Genomic DNA, 21,089 nt, shown 5'->3' with positions numbered 1-21,089 from the left:
ACAGCTCTGTCCTTTTGTCCCTATGACAACAAAAGCAGGGCCCCTCATCCCCCACCTTAGCAGGGGGACCCCGCCCTCTCAACGATCTCTCTCGTTTTGAGCTGTTTTCAGGCTTTCCCTGTATGCTGGCCCCTTCTCATCAGGATTTCGTTGTGTTGCTTTTCATGTCTTAATGCTGTCCTATTTTGTGTTAAAGCAATTTCAAACTTACAGAAAATAAGCAACGATAGTACAAAGAATTCCCCAATGCCCTTCATGTAGAGATCCCATTCAAGTTTTGTTAGTTGCCCAATGACATGGTTTATAGCCAAAAAAAAAAAAAAAAATCAAGTACCCAGCTGTTGCATCTCTCTAGTCTTTTTTTGATGTGGAACAGTTCCTCAGTTTTTCCTTGACATTTTTGAAGATTACAGTAGATTTAAGTAGATTTGGAGATTTTCACTAATGGGGCTCAATTTGGGGCTGTCTGATGCTGCCTCGTGATTAGATCCAGGTTATCTGCTTTAGCAGGACTAGCACAGAAGGGATGCTGGGTTCTTCCCGTTGCAGCTTGACAAGTGGATACCATGTCACTTTGTCTGGTTGGCAGTGACAACTTTAACCACTTAATCAAGATGGTGTCTGCTGAGCTTCCCCACTGTATTTTTTTCTCCATTATAATTAATAAATATTTTGTTGAGTGATGCTTTAGTCTAGATAAATATCCCATATTTCATGCCACTTTACCCTCTAGTTTGAGCATCCATTTATACCTCTTGCTTGAATTACTTATAACTATGGTAGTTATCAAATTATTTTTATTCTAGTTCTATTGTTTCTTCTAAATTTATTAGCTGGCATTCCACTTTAAGGAATAACTTTCCTTTTTCTCATTTACTTATGTATTTGTATCAGTGTGCACTCGAGGATTGTTATTGTGTTCAATGGATTATAATCCTTTACTACCACTCTTTATTTTAATGCTGACATTCTCTCAGGTTTGGCCATTGGAAGCACATTAAACTGACTCCTGTGTCCTTTTGACCTGGTCCATTATCCTCAAGCACCTTCTTAACTTTCTAGGCAGCAAGATATTCTAGGCTCTAGCCCCTAAATTCAGTCGTTTCCCTAAGACCTTTTAGTGGCGAGTGGTATTTAAAAACCAAGATTTGAACGCTACCTCTGATCATTGCTACCAGAGTGCCACTGTTTCCAGCCCCTCTGTTTATTTCTATATCTACCTACATATATCAAAAATTCATGAGTTGACACTATTACCTCAAATTCTCTTCCATTCTAGCATTCTCCCTTTCTCTATGTATACCATCTTTCTCCATTCGTGACAAAGCTGGCTCTCAATACTTTAAAATACTTGCACAGTCCCCTCTGTGTAGCAGATCTCCTGACCCCAGCCAGCCCTCATTACCCCTTGGCCCAGGTGTGATCCTCATCAGACATTCTTCAAGGGTTGCCTGTGCTCACTGCCTCTGCTTCCTCACCCTCAGACATTCCTCTACCCACTGCTGATTTCCTTTCTGGTCAAGGTCACCAGTCAACTCCCTACTGCCAAATCTAAAGGATCTTTCTCACTCCTTTTCTAACTTGAGCTTCCTGGATCATTTTACACTCTTTGAACATTCTCTGCTTTAAAATACTCTCTTGTTCTGGCTTCCGTGACTCCCCCACTCAAACTGGTTTTCTATCTCACTGGCCATTCCTTCTTAGATTCCTCTATGGGCTTCCTTTCTCCTCCCATGATTAATTATTATGATTTCCTGAGTTAGCTCATCCCTTCCCACGGTTACAATTATCTATATTCTGTTGACTTACGCATCTATAGCTTTAACCCATATGTAATGCCTGAGTTCCAGACACATATAATGAAATGCCCATCAAATATTATTCCTTGAATATCTCTCAGTCATTCCAGACAAAAAACATCTAACACAGAAATAATTACCACCCTATTGTACTCCTCTAACCTGTTCTTCTGAGTATTTTAAGTGAAAGAACAGGATTGCCAACTATTTAGGGGCCCAAACCAGCCATTTAAGAAACATTCCTAATTCATTCATCTCTCCCATGTCCGCAGCACCAAGACTGATGGTATTTACCTTCTAATCTCCCAAACCTATGTCCTCAGCAATCCTATAGAGCAAGCAATCATCACCTTGTGTCTGAATTACCACCATCATCTTCCAGCCAGTCTCCCACTACTGTTATTTCTCCAACCTAAGCTACACAATCTTTGTAAAACTAATAGGATCATTGCTTACTCCCTAAAACCCTTCAAAGAATTCCCATTGCCCTCAGGACAGCCTAGTTCCTTCATGTGGCTTACAAGGCCCTGCATGATCCTGCCCTAGCCTACAACATCATTCCTTGTTCAAACTCAAACAGGGGCATTGCCATTTCTTTCACCTCCGCAAACACACTTCATTGAGTCTCCGGGCCTTGACGTATACTTGTTCCTCTGACTTTGCTACATTGCTTGGTCAAATTCTACGTATCCCTCAGGACACAGGCACCACCTTCTCTGGGAGTCTTCCAAGAATGCCTCCACTCTGTGTTTCCACAGTACTCTATATTTCTCTCGAATAAAGTGCTTATCACACTTTATTGCAATTGCTTGTTTAATTATTTAATTTCCCAACCAAATTATTAGCTTTATTATGATCTCAGAGAGAAATGGAAGCAGTGTCTTATGCAATGCTCTATCACTAAAGCCCAGCAAAGTGGCTGAAACACATTAGATCTCCTTAAGTACTTAGTGAATAAGTGAGCCTCAAAAATAACAGACTCCACAGCAGCCACAGCCAAGGGGCACATTTCACAAACATGCATTAACACAGGCACGGGGCAATACATCTTCCTTCACTCCTGTTGCTGGTCAAAGAGTGGCATTTTAATATGATGCACCTATATTAGCCCAAATGAAAAAGAATTATTTCCCACAAACAGACAAAACAGAAGTTCCCCTTCTTTCTCTGTAGTAAGTTGGAATGACTCATTACTTTTTATACTTTCATGAAAGTAACACACAACAAACTCAACACGTGAGAGAGCCAAAACAGTTAGAACAAGACTAAATGTTTAGGCTTTTTAGGCAGTTCTAGAATATTCTCCCTGTATATGATATGGAAACACACATACTCACAATGTCCCAGAAAATACAGAGCATGATTTAAAAAAGGAAAAATAGAAAATGAACTCCTGAAGGGTATATCTCCACTTAGCAGGGAGTCTGACCCACAGGAGCGATAATATAAAATGTGAGAGGGGACACCAGAGCACAACCCCAGCCAACTACAAACACTGAGGGTTGATGTCTGAGGAAGGAGGAGATCTATGAAGGAGATTAATATCACTACTACTTATTATCTACAATTATGAGCCAGATCCAAGTTACCTCATCTTTATGGTCCAATTTTACACATAAGGAAATGGTATGTGAAGGACTAAAGAGGTAACCTACAGCTAATAAGTACTAAAGAGTTCTTCTCCCCAGTCCTTAGTGCTGTATCCCAAACCGGGCAGGAACTAGTAATTTCTTTAAACTAAAGTCAAAATTTTTCTTTCAACATCCTCTAGCTGAGGTTAGCATATGGCTTACTCATGGATTTAGAGGCAAAAGAGGTGATTGTGCCTTCAAGGGAAACATTTCTACTGTATTTGTTAAAAACATCAGTCCTGATGGATGGCAGAGGGGACAGAAGGCTGGTCCTTTTCTACACGTACTTTGGATGACAGGGTCTACTTTTCCCCACTGTCCTCTCTAGAGAGCTCCAGCTCCAATCCTGGCTCACTCAATTTTACATTATTCAAAGTGACATGGAAAGGCTGTTTTATGTATAATGACCTATAAGATGTTTAATTCTAAAAGCAGAACTCAAGGACATTGTTTCGAAGAAAGGACTATGAAGCTTGCGTATCATTCTGCCTTTCCCAGTCAGAGAGGCTGAGGAGACGAAGCCCACTATGAGAGCAGCAACTGAAGAAACTATGCTCAATGGTAAGAACTTTAACTCCCTGCTTCCACTAGACTCCCTGAATGGTAATGACCAGTCTTATATGCCCCAAGCAAGAGACTGGAGAATGCCCTCACTGGCAAAGCTAAACAAATACACACATGCATACCACAAACACACACACACACACACACACACACACACACACACACAAGATCTATAGCAACTAACATGTGGCCATCACCCCATGATAAAGTTGGTTTCCACCTGAATAACGAACTTTGAATCTCACATGGGGCTTCTCATCTGCATGTTTGTGCCTTAATCTTCAGCATGAATGGACTCCAAGGGTAAACAGATATTCAAGGAAAGTCTCTAATGGGAGAAACAGAGACCAAAAGCAATAGAAGAAATAATGGAATGTGGAAAACAAAAACAATGCAGAGAAAATAATAACTAACATTCTAAGAAAAATGAGAAGATACTATAACCATAATTTTTTTCATAAAATAAAAAACTGTTTTGAAAAATTTTAAGGGGTAAAATAAAATACCTAATTTTAAAAACTGAATATAAAACCAAGTAAATCTCTCATAGGACAAAATAAAAAATAAGATTAAATATAGAAAAGAAAAAATCTAAGAATATTGCTCAGTCCAGGAGATCCAATATTTGATTAATAGTTGTACCGGAAGGAAAAAAAAAGATAAGTGAGTAGTTATTTTAAAAATACAAGAAAATTTCCAGATTGAGTTTCTCATCAGAAGAGCTCACAAGATGACTAGCACGACAACAAAAATCTACTCATTTTCAAAGTTTCAAATTTTACATTATCAAAGATAAAGAAACTCTAAAAGTTTCCAGAAACAAACAAAAACAGTTCTATACAAGAAAGCAGAAATTAGAATGTAAGTCTATTTCAAAACAAAAATACTAAAAGCTAAAAGATAATGAAGAAATGACTTCAAAACTCTGAAGGAAACTGAATTCCAACTGAGAATTCTAAATATAGTCAACTATTGAGTAACTGTGAAGCTGAACTTTATATATTTGCATATGTGCAAGTTTTCAAAATGTCATTTTCCACATACCCATCCTCAGGAATCTATTGAAAAAAGTGTTTTATGAAAAATGTAAAGTCAGGAAAGAAAAAAGAGAAACATGGGTCTAACAAAACAGGGTTCCATGTTTAATCCAGGAAAAAGATGAAGGAAATGCCTAAAATTCCTAGAAGAGAGATGAAATTAATCCTTATAATGGTTATAAAATAAAAGTTCCAGGACAACAGTTAAGTATTAATAGAAGGTCCAGAGAGTAACCAAACAAGATAAGGGAAGTGAGAAAATGGCCCTAGAACAGTTTCAAGAAATAACAAAATTTAAAAGAATAATAACAGTACTAGTAAACAATGGACAGATTACCTCATGACAATGACTATATTTAAAACATATTTCAAGTACATTCAGAGTGTTTGTATATGATGTAGAGGAAAGTAAATAGAAAACAAAGAAACATGAAGCAATTACGAACTCTAAGAAAAACAGAAAGATGCACAAAAAAGGAAACACAATTTTAGTATACCATGATGTTTAGCTTTGAATACTATTTTCATAATATAATCATGTAAACACTGACGACTGAGATAACAAACGTGGCCCCTGACTACACTGGGGGCGGGGCGGGGGGGGGCGGGCAGAGGAATCCATGTAAGAAAGTATATCCTCCTTCTCTTGGTTAGAAGCCAACTGACAATATAAAAGCGGAAAAATTAGAAAACACGCACAGAAGCATGTTATTTGGGAAAATAGAGATAAACAGCAAGAGAAATAAGTAAAAGTTAAAGAAGTGGTGTTTCTGAGGAATAGGAAATAGGAATAGGTAGGGCTGGGCAAGGGATCCTATTTTTCATGTAAATCTTTTTGTAATATTTAAGCTTTAAAATTATACAAATGGAGTGGGTGTTGGGTGGGTGAAAGAAACTGCAGGATTCTCAGGCCTCTCCTGTTAAACAGCCTGCACACAGGCTTACTCAGACTCACTCCCTCCAGACTCCGGCACTGGGACAGCGCCTTAAAGGGTACCAGTCGCATACTGAGAGGAACTGAAGTATCTGGCATCAGGGCAAGAGCTGGGGGACAGCTTCCTCCCAGACAGAACCGCAAACAGTGGCCACCGTACCTTTTCTGAGCCCTGCCCCACGTGGAGCCACAGTGTGGCCGCACCATATCTGAATCCCCATCAGCCTGGCTCCCTGGGCAAGCCCCACCCTGACAATTACCTAAGAGTCAGTCCCATCTGAATTACAAGGCCACCGAAGCTGGCAACAGTGGCTTTTCCATATGAATGGCTGGGCTAGGCACAGGCTTCAACAGCAATCTTTCTAAATCCAACAGCAACCTTTCTAAATCCGGTCAGACAAGCAACAGCTGAGTGCAGCACCACCCCCTCCCAGTACCTCTCACTGAGAGGCCCCAGGCCCAGCACTAACAACAGCCATCTCCAGATCACCTTATAGCTTACACCAAAGGGCCCCAGACAGAACACAGGTGGAGACTGACCTTGGCGTGCACCACCCAGGAAACCCCAGAGCCTGTACACTCAGTGAACAGCTACAGACCACATGGGAGCACCACCCAATCACCTCCGCAAGCCACAAAAGGAGGTGATTGCTGGCCAGGGGTCACAGCCAGTCCCACCAGCTGTCTGGACTGGGTAAAGTCCTCCCATTGACCTGCCAACAGCAATCAAGGCTCATCTACAAGAGGAGGGAATACTCAGCCCATATGGAGGACATACCTCGAATACACAGCATGGGAGACAAAGAAAGCCGTGCCACTGGACCCCATAGGACACCTACTAAATTAGGCCATGCTACCAAGGCACGGAATCAAAGCAGTCTCTCTAATACATAGAAACAAACACAGGGAGGCCTTCAAAATTAGGAAACAAAAAACATGGAACCCCCTCCCAAAAAAAAACAGAACAAAACTCCAGAAAAATAACTAAACAAAATGGAGATAAACAATCTGTCAGATGGAGAGGTCAAAACACTGGTTATAAGGATGCTCAAGGAACTCAGTGGGTACTCCAACAGCATAAAGAAGACCCAGGCAGAAATGAAGGATGTACTAACTGAAATAAAGAACAATTTACAGGGAAACAACAGTGGAGTAGAGGATGCCAAGAATCAAACCAATGATTTGGAACGTAAGGAAGAGAAAGACATCCAATTAGTACAGCAAGAAGAAAAAAGAATCCAAAAAATTGAGGATAGTATAAGGAGCCTCTGGGAGAATTTTAAATGTTCCAACATTTGCATCATAGGGATGCCAGAAGAAGAAGAGAAAGAGCAAGAATTTGGAAATCTATTTGAAAAAATGATGAAAGAAAACTTCCCTAATTTGATGAAGGAAATAGACACACAAGTCCAGGAAGCACAGAGTCCCAAACAAGGTGAATGCAAAGAGGCCCCCTCTAAGACACTTCATAATTAAAATGCCAAATGTTAAAGATAAGAGAGAACCTTAAAAGCAGCAAGAGAAAAGCAGGGAGTTACCTACAAAGGAGTTCCCATAAGACTGCCAGTTGAATTCTCAAAAGATACCTTGCAGGCTAGAAAGGACTGGCAAGAAGTATTCCAAGTGATGAAAAGCAAGGACCTACAACCTTGATTACTCTATCCAGCAAAGCCATCATTTAGAATGGAAGGGCAGATAAAGGTCTTCCCAGACAAGGGAAAGCTAAATGAGTTCATCATCACCAAACCATTACTATATGAAATGTTAAAGGGACTTATTTAAGAAAAAGAAGAAGATCTAAACTATGAACATTAAAATGGCAATAGATATAGAACTATCAATAATTGAATCTGAAAAACAAACTAAGCAAACAAGCAGAACAGAAACTGTTACTAGTGATTATCTCTGAATGGTGAGGTTACAGGAGTTTCGTTGGTTTCTTTTGTTTCATGAAAAGATCTGTATTGTTATTTTAACATGAAATAAACCTTTTTCACAAAATATTTTAAAGTATTTGCTTACCTTAGCTGATTTTTTAATGTTTAAGCTTTCATTCAGTTTAAAAAGAAGTGCCATGTTGTACCCAGTCTGCTTTCCATGTCCATTAGGCCACCAAGTTTCTACAGTAATATTCTTTTGAGAAATAATAAAAGTCACTCTAAGTAATCTGTGGCATATTTTCAGCAAAATAATATACTGATTCAGAGCACCGTATTAATTTCTCAGAGAAATTCTAGGTTTTAAAACAATATAAATCTCCCTCCATGTGGTATACCAAAATAAATCAACTCATAGATGATATTTAAAAGTCAACATGCCAGGAGTTTAGCAAGGATTAATTTACCAAAAGGGAAAGGAAAAAAAACAGAATAACATGGATGTTCAGAAAAACAACTCTTCCCATTTCTATCACTCAAGCTTAAATTTATTCTACATTCTTAACATTTAGAATTGGATTTTGAGGTTAATTCTTCTTTCAAGCCCAGAACTAGAAATTGCCCTAAGTTCTTTATCTGAAGAGTTACTGATTGTTGATTTGCAGCATCTTTTTCCACTCACAATTATCAATTAGAGAAATTTTAAAAAGGAAAAAGGAAGGGTAAAATCTAGCCTGCTTCTACCCATGAAAGATCATGGAATTAGAATTCTGCATGTAGAATAAACACTAATATTCAAACTAATTTACAGCTACCAAAAATAATCATTGTATTTGAATATAATGCTTAGAAAGTATTTTGGATTTAGAATACTGCAAATACAGCAGAAAATTAAAATATAACACATCTGGTTCTTGAGAGAAAAGGATGCCAAATTTAACATATATACTCCATTTTCTAAATTTTAAGATCTGGGAAAATCATTCCTTAATTCACACACACACACACACACACACACACACACACACACACACACACAGATACAAGAGGCTAAAAGTAAAGGAGAAAATGGAAGAAATACCTTTTTCTTTCAGACCCAGACCCTTCTTTCTAACCATTTCTTTTGAAGAGCATTGCTTTTCATCTCATGCTTCTCAGGAAGTATCATCACTTACCTTGTTAATTTTCACAAAGAGCTTAACAATGCTTTCCCCAGGCTGAAGTACAATGCTGTATGTCTGCTGTGTTTGCAATTTAGGGATTTCTACGATCACTTGACCAGAGACTGGCTTTGAGCTGACAACATCAAAAGAAGACTCTATTTCAAGATTCCACCCCTCAGCATGGTTATCTAAGGCATAAGGAGAAAAAGAAAATAAAAAATATGGCAGATATTTTCACTGAACTCCTGAGGATTCACTGAAAAAAAGACCAAAGCAGCCTCTAAACTAGTAAGTCCTCCACAATGCTGCATTATAAAAAGTTCAGTGGAAATTCTCTTTTAATCTTTAGTTTAATCCTTTATCCTGGAGAAGAATAACTAAAAGTATGTACTTTATAGATACTGTGCTCTAAAAAAATATTACCATAAAAACTCTATAAATAGGGCACAAGTAGAAAATTGCAAGTGAAAAGACAGCATAAATTTTCCAAGATTGATAAACACTTGTTCCTTTTTATAAAGCAAAGTAAAAATACTAAGGATTTTAAGCCATGTAATAAGGTATAAACTCAGATGTATTTGAATTGCTCAAACGTGAAAAAAATAGAATTATATTTTAATGTAGATTATCTATCCAAGAAATATTTACTAAGAAACTTCCACATGCCATGTACTTTGCTAAATACGGGAATGAAATGGTTGACCAGGATGAACTTGGCCCTACCCTCATGAACTAAGTCTAATGGGATACAAAGTGTGATAATATTAGGGTGGGAGAAGTAAAAGGTTACTCTGAGAAAATATTCACAGGAAAGAACACCTAACTTACAGAGGGTGAGGGAAGGCCTTTGTGAAAAAGAAGTATCTAGCTGAGCCCAGAAGGCTGCTTTAGCTAAGTTCAGAGGAAAACAGCAATTACTCTGGGCATCGCAAAAGCAAATATGAAAAGCCATGAGAAAGAATGAGTGACGCCATAACAAGGACTTAGGCAATGATGAAACTGGTGAGGGAGGTCAACATGACTGGGGAGGCACGCAAGGTCCAGCTCATGTCGGATCATGTGAGGAGTCTGGAAACTTCACGCTAGATCAAAGGGGCACCACAGAAAGTTTTTCATCAGAAAGGATAAGAGCATCAGATTTGTACTTAAAAAAAAAATCACTAGGGGTCTCACCAGACTGATATACCAGGATGCAAATGAAGAAGCAGAAAGAAATGAATTTTCTACCTGTGCAAAAAGGGAAGGAAAGTGTCACTTGGAAAATCCAGGAACGGAGAGGAGGAAAAGAAAAGAAAGAGGGAGCAAGGCTGAAGCAGGTTATGGGAGCAAAGGAAGGTGAGACAGCTGCCTGAAGAGTGGGGATCTGGGAGCGGAGTTCGGGGATGGGGCAATGTTTCAGGCGGGTTTGAAGTAGCATTTTAAATTACTTATGTGCAATATAACCCCTTCCTCCATCATTCATTTGGTTTACATGGTTTGTTTAATATCTCCAGGATTGGATGTGTGTTTGAGTTTGGGTTTTTAAATAAGACACTATGTCAAAGCAGGCTTTGGGCAAGAGCAAGCTAGAAACGCAGGCCCCTGTTTTTGTTTTTGTTCTTGTTCTTGTTTTTTAGGTTACACAGGGGAAAGTAGTGATAAAGTACCCAAGAAGGCTGGATGGACAGGTTGTCACAGCCACCCATGACCATTCTCATTCTTTACTGCCATGGAAAGGAGGTGCTGGCACACTTCTGTGTGTATGACTCCTGGCAAGAAACTGAGAGAGTGCCTACTAAATGGCTTCTGTTTTTCCCTCTGGAGAAGAGATAAGAGAAGGTTATTGGCTGATAAATATCTTAGGATCCTTCTCTAGAAATAAAGAGGGGATTTGAAAACTTTCCAATTTCATCATCACAAGTTTGTATGTTGATCAATGACCAAAGACTTTATAACTGGCCTTCCTTCCAAATGCAGAAGTGCACCATATCTGTTCTAAGGAAGATCACTCCTTACATTTCATCACTTGCATCATATATCAGCCGAAAGTAGAGATGGATCTGATGCCACTGAAGAAAACCTAATCCTGGGCTTAAGAACTATTTTTATTTATTAATTGATTCATTCTTAGGAACACAAGTCAATGAGCCCTAAATCAGGTTTGTTCTGATCCAGCCAATTTTTCAGGTTACACACTCATAATCTCCATGTTTTTCCAAGACACGGAAAAATATATCAAGACAGTCATACTTTTAGTTAAAGATGCTTTTCTCCTACTAAGTATATACTGAGTCTCTCAGTTTTCCTTTTATGGCATTTTTATTGTTTTTAAACAGAAGCACGCACTCCAATCTGATCCAAACTTATTTTCTAAAATATCCCTAAATCTTTGACAGCTACATAATCTTTAGATGCTATAATATTTCCTCTGGCTTCTCTTATTTTAAGAAAGAACAATAGATCACATTTGCCAAGAACTTACTATAAGCTAAGCATTGTTTTATGCTCTAAAGATGTATCAACTTATTTAAGCATCACAACATCATAATATAAATTCTATTATCATCATTATATATATGAGAAAACTGAGGCACAAAGAAGATAAGTAACTTGCCCAAGAGCCTGGGTATGAACCAAGACAGTCTGAAATAGAGACTATACACTTAGCCTCAGAGTTACGCCAACCTTACCCAAATAATTTCCCAAAAACCATGTCTCAGTGGTGCTCAGGATTTTTACAGTAGGGAGGGAGTTTTATTACATAAGAGACCATTTGTTTTAATGATATCAAGCTACACTAGACATCAAATACACCTTTTAGCTAAGTGTTTAACCGCAATAACACAGATTCATAAAACTTTTGAACTAGAAGTATGCTGATAGATCATATAGTCTACTTTACGATGAGTGTTTGGTTGCCTCTACATCACAGGCTGGCAAACTATGGTCCCTGGACCAAATCTGACCCACTTCTTTTTTCATAAATAAAATTTTATTGAAACACTGAATCATGTTCCCCTACCCTCCAAAAAATCAAATGTTGAAGCCCTAACCCCACAATGTGATTGTATCTGGAGATGGGATTTTTAGGAGGTAATTAAGTTTAATAAGGCCATAGGGTAGGGCCATAATCAGATAGGACTATGGCTTTAAAGAGGAGAATGAGCTCTATCTTTCTTTCTCTACCTACCTGCCCCCACCCGCTCTATATGTGAGGACATAGAAAGATAAAACCATCTGCAAGCCAGGACAACAGCCCTCACCACAAACTGAATCAGACAGCGCCTTGATCTTGGACTTCCCAGCTTCAATTCAATTTCTGTTGCTGAATCCCTCCAGTCCATGGTTCTTTGTTATGGCCATCCAAGCAAGCTAAGGCAACAGCCATGCTCATTTGTTTGCATGTTGTCTTTGGTGGCATTTGCACACCAACAGCCGAGTTGAGTAGTTGCAACAAAGGCCACGGGACCCTGACAGCCTAAAATATTTACTACCTGACCCTTTACAGACAAAGTTTGCTGATCCCTATGTCACAGGTGAGCACAGGTAACCAGGTTCTTGGTGACTGTGGACAAAAAATTAAACCGAACACACAGGGTTTATAGCAGAAAGCGAGAGAAAGCAGATTTATTAAGCCACACAGAACACGGAAGCAGGTCCACTCTGAGCAGAGCGGAGCAGAGAAGAGCAGAGCAGAGCCTAACAGCCTAACAGCCTAACAGCAGCCCTGAACTCAGGGGCTAGAGGGCTTTTATTCCTTTAGGGTAGGTCTCCCATGATTTCCTTGATTCCCTACCGGGAAGGGGGTCCACAATGCTAATTCATTATAATGCTACTATAATGAAGCAGGAGTCAGAGAGCATCTTCTGCACAGGTGCATTCCTGATTCACTAGGATTCAATGCTTTTCCAGAAAGCAGGAACTACCAGTCTTAGAACAGGGTCTCAGCCCTTTATCCATCTTCTTTATCTTAGCCCTGGGGCTCTGCTGGAGTTTCCTCCTTCCTATCTCCTTCCTCAATTATGCTAGAATATATCCCCCAAAAGATCATTCTAATCTTTCTTTAGTATCTATGACAAAAACCTCTGCCTTCACAAAAATAGGCTTCCCTTTTTTGCTACCCTTGTCAAGTCATTCTTTACACTGACTTGAAATCGACTTTTCTTTAATTTCCAACTAAACATGTGCGTTCTACCCTCTAAGCACCTCCTACCAATGATTAAGACCAAATTTGTGCCGGTTCCTTTGCTGCTATCACTTCAGCAGTGGAGAATTCACTGCCTATAAGGGCCTTTGGACAAACAGTACAATTTCAAAGTGCTAGCCAAATCCCCCAGTTTCTGCAGCTTCTAACACAGAACGTTCTAAAGTAAATCAGCACTCCTGGAGCTCATCTGGTTAATTCCCTTCAATGCTACTAAATGGAAAAACTAAGGCTATGGAATTAAAGACTCAATATGAAGATTCACAAGCCTATTGTGTCATCATCTGATTCACTATACCTACGTATTTTGCCCTCTCCTCTTCTTCCAAAAAGAGTTCAACTCTTTCTTCCAGAAGCCATGGAGAATTTAAGTCTTCAATAGTTCAAGTTCACAAAACACATTTACAGTCTTCACTAATCAATAATTTTCCTGGTATTATCTGTTTATTTCTTTTCACTTGCTAATTTTAAAATATCTAATCCCATTTCCTAGTTAAGAAGAGCTCCCTCATAAATTAAGGCCCATTTCTAGAATATATCTTCCTATCTTATCTCTCCTCCAGAATACCTCACCATGCTCCCCACCCCCACCCCGCCCAGCTCTCCTGAAGTGGAATGGAAGGTAATCTCAAAAATCAACAAAGTGCTGAGAAGGGAAAGAGGAAAGAAAAAAAACGCTTAAATGACTCAAAATTCCCTCCCATGACTCCCTCCCAACTACACCAAGTTTTACATCCTCTCCTTACCCTGACCAATCAAGTCTGGGCCCAAACAGGGTAGACAGGCCAAGCTGACCTGTGCTCTCTATGACGTGAGGTCTTCCCTGGCCTGAAGACTCAATGATGTCCTAGCTGCTGTCCCGCTCCCTGCACAAGAGACCACAGTCGACATTTGTTCTTATAACTTCAACCAACCAGGCGGCAACCAGCGGTAGCAGATAATGTGGTTCTGCCACTGACTCATTTTCAGGTTGTTCCAAAGCTGATTCAGTGAGGTTTCTTTAAAAATAAAAACAAGAACAAACAAACCAACCACCATGAGTCTGACTTGGATGGGAATTTATAGGAAGAATAAGCAGCTACACAGCCCAGATTACTGTGTGCTCCTGCTTCATGCAAACAGTCTTCAAGACAGCTCCAATTTGTGTACTTGCAGCCACTATATTAACCTTTAAAAATCCTCCGAAATATGCCAGCTCCTTTGATATTCCTATACAGACTATTTCTTTGTCAACATGTGGTTGGGAAGAAAAAACAGCTTTATTCAGATGCCTAAGGGGAAAAAAGAAATGTGTAAGAAGACATGGAAGTAGAAAAATCAGAAGATGGCCTAGATGCATTAATTCAAGTGTGTCCATTACTAACAGCAGTTGCAGAACTGACTCAGTTAAGCCTCGAGTATCAATGTCTTCATTTAGTCCTATGCCTAGCTTCAAGAAAAAGTGGGTTGTTCCTCACTTATGCCCTCAGTACCCTGTAATGACTTGTGTAATTTACAAAGCAGGGAAAGACCCATGGAATGTCAGAGGCAGAGGAAACTTGGCAGTCTTCTAGTCACTTCATTGATGAGGTTTCTGAGACCCGATTGCAGAATCCAGCTCCAGAGCCTCCAAGCCAGTGGATAGCATGAGACCCCCAGCTTTCTGACTCCAGTGTCCTCTACCTTCCATGCACTTCTCTCTGAGGTGCCTACCAAAAGGAAGACACTAGCAGGCACACATACTGATTGAAACCTGTATAAGAACGAGAAAAACCAATAGCAAAGTACATTTTGCCTTTCAGAGTTTAAGTCCAAGTATCAAGAACATTCAATGTGAAACAAAGCATTTGGGGAGACTGTAACAATCAAATGTTAGCCTCTTAAGGACTGTCTTTGTAAAAAAGAAAGAACGTGGAAATCTATAAGCAAGAATGTGTCTCACCCTCCACTACATGCATAATTATATGGTGCCACAGTTCCTCCATTTGTCAAAATACCATCTTTGTAACCTAACCTACCTGTCGAGGGCATGGCAACAGTTACATGAGAATTTCTGTCAAACACTGAAAATACATTTCTTGATTAATTACTGTCTGTAAGCCTTGACAAACGCTGTAAGTTACGCCCCAACCCTGAAAACCAAAGATGTTGAATCTACTTTGAGAAACAAAATACACTCAAAGGTCACAGTTAAGAATCCAGGTGGCATCTAGGGGGTTAAGAACTGAAATGGAAGAACATTAAGGTCAGCCTGGGACAGATCTGCAAACATTGGTAAGTTGCTTATGTAAGATAAAAAAGATGCTTCATCTATCTTGTTGGTGGGGGGGTCACTATTCAGAGGCAGCTGCCTTGATTAGTTTCACCCTGCTGAGCTGCTCACAGCTCTTCCTCTTGCCTGCTCTCTTCTTGCATCTTTAATAGAGGATGAAAAGCTAGAGTGAAAAGGTAGTTGCACATTGGAAGACACAGTAATGACAAGCTGAAATGACCAAGCCACAGAATGTTTAAATTCAAACGCAGGAGATTTTCCTATGCTCCTGCTGGAATTATAGCACAGACTTCAGCAGCTGCTTTTCAAAGAGCTAACAGCTTGCATTAGCCTGAAAAGCAGGTTCACAGTTAGTTTCAACAGCTGTTTTCCCCTTCTTTACAAAGCAGTAAAGATCTCCTTGCCTACTCAGCAGAACAAAATCCTCAAAGATGAAATCCAGGCAAAACAGATGCAAAACACAGTCCCTCCCCATCCACAGCAAGGATAAATTGGTAAATTCCAGAGGGGAAAAAAATCTATTTATGCATCAAGGGAACTAATCAGAGGAGAGATTATTCAAGCAATTTAGCTACCCATAAAGATATTTTCAAAGGTGAATACTGCCATTTTTATGAATAAATAATTCAATGATAAATGAAAGTGATTCAAAATGAATGCAAGAAAGACAATAAATGCATCAAATAAGGCATTAAGCAACACTGACAAATCTTTGCTCTATTGTATTAAGCTGTAAGCAAAGGGCAGCACTGACCTTCAATAGAGGCTTCTATTGGACAGGCCAGGGTGGCACTGAGAGCTAGTCTCACTCCTCCAGCTCTGGGTCTCGGGGAATGGAGGAGGAGGCAGGCGCTCTCGGCAGGGGCAGCAAGTTAATTTGAAGAGGGTGGGAGCAGACAGCATCTGTGAGGTGCTCAAGCACAGCTCACCTCAGCTCAAGAGGATTCACATGCTGAAAAACATCTATCTCTACACTCTCTTTTCTATAACTGTGGTAACAAAAGATTAAACAATGTAGAATTTTATCAGAACATACGCGTTATATATTTAGACTTAATATGTTTATGTAGCCTTAGGAAAAGCTTAAGAAACTAGACACATCACTCCCTGATTAATTTTAGGGCCTAATGTGAACAAGTCACATCAGATTAGAAATATGAAAGACCTAAAACAGAGAAAATAATCAATAAACAAATCCCCCTACACACACACACACACACACACACACACACACACACATCCCGATTCCACCGCTACCACCACTACCACACAAGACCTGCGTTTTTGGCCAGATTATTTGCTTGTGGAAGTCCAAATCTCCAGAACTGAGGCATCGACCCACCACACACCAGTTGTCTTCTCAGCTCCCCTCCCATCACACCTTGGCAACCCAAGTCCAGTCCAGACATTCCTCTCCCCTTCCCCACCAGATGGGGCTAGTCTCCCACCCGCTCCCCAAGGGAAAAGAAGAGCAGAATCCTGCTGGGTTTCCACACCTGGTGACAAGGATCTGAGCTATCTTTTTCAATACCAGGGTCAATCTTTCAATTTTTAAAATACTGAAAGTATGGGAGTCCTAAAACAACTATTGTTCTTTAAAACCTGATTAGACTATTTCAGGATTAAGGATGAATCATTCCAATAAATATTTTCTAACAATGTTTCAAAGAAAGCCCCATCAATGCATTGGTATGCTTTAATACCTAGAAAAATGACAAGAGCCTAAGAGATAATGGAAGAAAATTTTGCTTTCCTTTGATCTCAACATTTTTTCCAAAAGAAATGTGTTTTCATTATTTTAAACATTAAGAAGATGTAAAAATCATTTAGGAAGCTGAGGTTAGGACAAAGTCAAATGACCACAAGATGTTGAAAAGTGCTGAAGTTTAGCAACAACTATTATAAGGACTGAGAATAGAGAAAAAATATGTTTTCCTATATATTATTTACCTTATATATGTGTGTATATATAAAGTAAATTTATTCACATGAATTTCAAAGTAATTTTTTGAAAGTCTAATAGCCCTTTTTTCTGTCATATTATATATGATTATATTGGGAAACTGTGGCTGGTCATTTGATCTTCAGGGGTAAACTTAGTATTTTTAAATTAAGAAATAAATTGAACATTTGGAAAAGCAAAACTGTCATCCCTTTCTAGCTTCAGCAGGAGAAAGCAGAAAGTGTCACATGGTCAAATTAGTTTAGCCCTTCAGGATAAGTTGACTGAAATTACTCAGTAAATTAGTTTGTTTTAGCTACTTTTTTCCCTTACTATAGAAACAATATAGGCTCAATTTCAAAATTTAGAAAACACAATTGAGCAGAAGAATAAAATACAAACTATCTGTAGTATTAATACCCAGAGATAATCACTGTGTCCATTAGTTTTGACCAATCTCATTTCACACTAAATATTAAAAATTAATATTTTACATTTAAATATTTTTCTATATTTGTTTACTATGAACTGATTTTTTATTTTTAGTAACTCACAATGCCTTTTTCATGGTATATATCAAATAAATATATAAAAGTATCCAGAATATATTAGCTTATTCTCTTTATTATTTTTCAACTTTTTAAAATTTCTTTTGCTGGGGGATGGGCTGGGCAGGGGGTGGGGTGGACAGGGAAAAACTGGGACAACTGGAACAGCATTAACAACAATAAAATAATATAAAATAAAAATTTCGATTGATTTCAGTGATGGAAAAATTCTGAAAAAACTCCTAAAGGAAGTTCCCCTCCTAATGCTTTCATAAATTTATCCTTCAATTTTCTTTATTACATCAATAACCAAAATGAAATCTATAAAATTAATCAGAACTATAGGCATTACTGCTTACTATGCTTAGGGCACAGCTTCTGAGCAGGAAACATATTTTTCTCTATGTTAAGTACAAAATAAAGTGCAGTCATAAAACATTTAAAATGTAGTTTATGTGGAGAACTGATTACATGGAATTTAATTAAATTTTAAACATCATTTAAAATAAATTAATTTAATTCAAATAAAATTCATTCATGCACTAGTGACTAACAAAATGAATTATAATGGCTCAAATTCAGGAAGAAGTGTTTAGCTTCAAAGTCAAAATTTTTAATTAAGCTGGAGCAGTGTTATTCAAATTTTTTCAGGTCTCTGGAACTCAGCACTTATTGCTAACTACCTAAAACACTGATTAAGCTTCAAAACAATTAAATAAATAACTTTTTGAAAAATGAGGCCTCTTCTTAAACTAGACTTCATTATATATACACCTGAGGAAAACTATGTGTGTGGATGGGGGAGAATGAACCAGAACCATTATTTGATTTTAGTAGCACAATTCAGTTCAGGTTATACCTCAGAGGAAAGGTTTGAGAAGCACTAAACTGGAGTGTTAAAACATCCACATTTATAGATGAAAGTTAAATTAGATCTTTTAATGCCTTTTTAACATTTAAAAATACCAGCAGCACCAAATGATCTCAACTATCAACTATCTCTGAATTGCTTTTGTCTTCTGTCTTCAAAAACAGATTTGGTTCTATTAAATAGCAATCTAGAGTCGCCAGTGCCCTAAAGATAGCAGAACTCTTGTCCTGACATATCACATTCTTGCTTACTGACTTCATTGAGTTAGGCCTGCACAGAATTGGACTGAGCATCATGAGCTAATATTGAAGATCTACCTTCAGGGGAGGGAGGCAGTAAAAGAAGGGATAGAGGGGATAAACGGTGATGGAAGGAACTTGACTTGGGGTGGTGAACACACAATACAATATACAGATGATGTATTATCGAATCGTACACCTGAAACCTATACAGTTTCATTAACCAATGTCACCCCAATAAATTCAATTAAAAAAAGAAAAGATCCACCTTCATTGACCATGATTTCCCAGACTTCTCAAATCCTCACTGATCTTTGATTTTCTGAACTCCTGGGGCTCCCATCCCAGAAGACCATTACACTACACGTTTGTTTTGGTATTCCCTGCTATCTCCCCACACCCGCACAATCAACATGCAGGAAGGAGATAGGACATTTCTTTCCTAAGCCAAACAAACACGGTGCTGGGCCAAGAACTCAACAAATATTTGACCAGGTTTTAACTGATTCACTGACATCTGTGAGATTTCTGAGCTTTTATTCAATGCTATTTTCTTGTGAATAGTTCCTTCAGCTGAAAAAGTAGTATACTCTACCTCACAAAACTTCCTTTATGCCTTATTTGCCTTTCAGTTTATTTTTAACTCTTAAAAAGGCTGGCGTGTCCTGGCCTTCAGAGGAGAAAATGTGCGGTGATAGAAAGTCAGCCTGATAATTTGAACAAATCAAAACCTTAGGTCAGTGAAAGTGACCACAGAGACAGCAAAAGGAATACAGACCAGCAGGTCCAATTCTTTTAAAAAAAGAACACAAGTTTCAGTTTCATCCCGTCCTGTAGTCTGTGGAAGCCAGGTTTGCGGGGCGCCTAAAGAGGGGGCTCCAGGTCCCAGCCTCCAGATGACGAATCTGATGCCTTGGGAGGTGAAATGAGTTATCCAACATACACAGCTAATTAAGTAGCAGGGCTGGGATTAGGACTCAGTGGTCCCGCCTCCCAAACTTCTGATCAGGATTGTTAAAATGAGTCTGCAGAAGCAAATCCATAGTGACTCCTTAAAGCAAATAGTTGGATGACCAGTTGTGGTAAAATTACATTCCAGAGTGGATTATTCTGGCTTGCCTGGATGGCTACATGAATATTGCCCTGGAGCAGACAGAAGAATATGTAAATGGACAACTGAAGAATATGCCTAAATATGGGGATGCTTATCCAAGGAAACAACATGTTATACATAAGCACACAGAGGAGAAGGATGTGAAGACATCAAGAGTACAGTACTTTTCATACTTGAATATATTTTTTAAATATAATTTGTTATATTTTGTAAGAGTTGGTGATTTTTCACTGACATGTAAGTAATGTATAAAATTGTGAAATTAATTGTGAGGAATTCTTTCATATTTAAGTTTCATTCTCTTTCTTTTACTTCTATGTCAGTGTGCAGAATGCAAAAAAGAATTTTTTAAAAAAGGAAAATCTTAAAGAAAGAACAAACACTTAGGAAAACTAGAGCTACTTGTACTTTCATTCTTTTCAAAATATGTTAAAAGGTATCTACCTGCCTACTTACCTACTTCATATTGCAAGTGTTTATTACAAATCACAGTTTGTACATATTTTCATTTTTAATTTAATGTGTCAAAAAAAATTTTTAAGTAAGTCTCTGAAAAGGAAATCTGTATATTTAAATTATAAACCCAATTCTTGCAACACAGAAGAGGCTCACAAAAGTAAAAAAAGGAATCACATGTCTTAGCTTACCATATGTAGGGGTAAAAGTGAAGTAGTTCAGATGACAAATATTATAGGCTTCAATTCTAACATCTTTCCAGATGCCCTGAGTAGGAAAGGAAGGCCCCCAGTCCCAACTAAAGGAACACTGCTCCTGTAATTTCAAGGGGGGAAAAAAAGAAGACAGATTCTGGTTACCACGAAATTTAAACATTATTTTTTTTAAATCTTTCCTTTTAAAATATTGTAAAAGTATATTTTAGTTTGCTAGGGCTGCCATAACAAAATATCACAGATTAGGTGGCTTAAACAATAGAAG

General features: G+C 38.4%; 1 protein-coding gene and 1 pseudogene across 1 annotated transcript in view; one reads left to right on the top strand and one right to left on the bottom strand.

The window, feature by feature from the left end:
* Nucleotides 1–21,089, bottom strand: part of MANBA (mannosidase beta) — a 104,833-nt gene that overhangs the window by 62,489 nt on the left and 21,255 nt on the right. The window contains exons 5-7 of the mRNA XM_054591677.1: nt 20,801–20,924; nt 9,018–9,193; nt 7,988–8,098 (exon numbers count right to left, since the gene is read on the bottom strand). Of these exons, the coding sequence (XP_054447652.1) occupies nt 7,988–8,098; nt 9,018–9,193; nt 20,801–20,924 (411 nt within the window). The remainder of the gene's footprint in view (nt 1–7,987; nt 8,099–9,017; nt 9,194–20,800; nt 20,925–21,089) is intronic.
* On the top strand, nt 20,059–20,297 carry LOC129085321 (U6 snRNA-associated Sm-like protein LSm6; annotated as a pseudogene).

Source organism: Pteronotus mesoamericanus, unplaced genomic scaffold (assembly GCF_021234165.1).
Source record: "Pteronotus mesoamericanus isolate MK-2021 breed Mesoamerican mustached bat unplaced genomic scaffold, CSHL_Meso_final scaffold_232, whole genome shotgun sequence".
In the NCBI taxonomy this organism is placed as follows: Eukaryota; Metazoa; Chordata; class Mammalia; order Chiroptera; family Mormoopidae; genus Pteronotus; species Pteronotus mesoamericanus.
The sequence above is the reverse complement of the archived record's forward strand: the minus strand, read 5'-3'. Positions and strand labels throughout refer to the sequence as shown.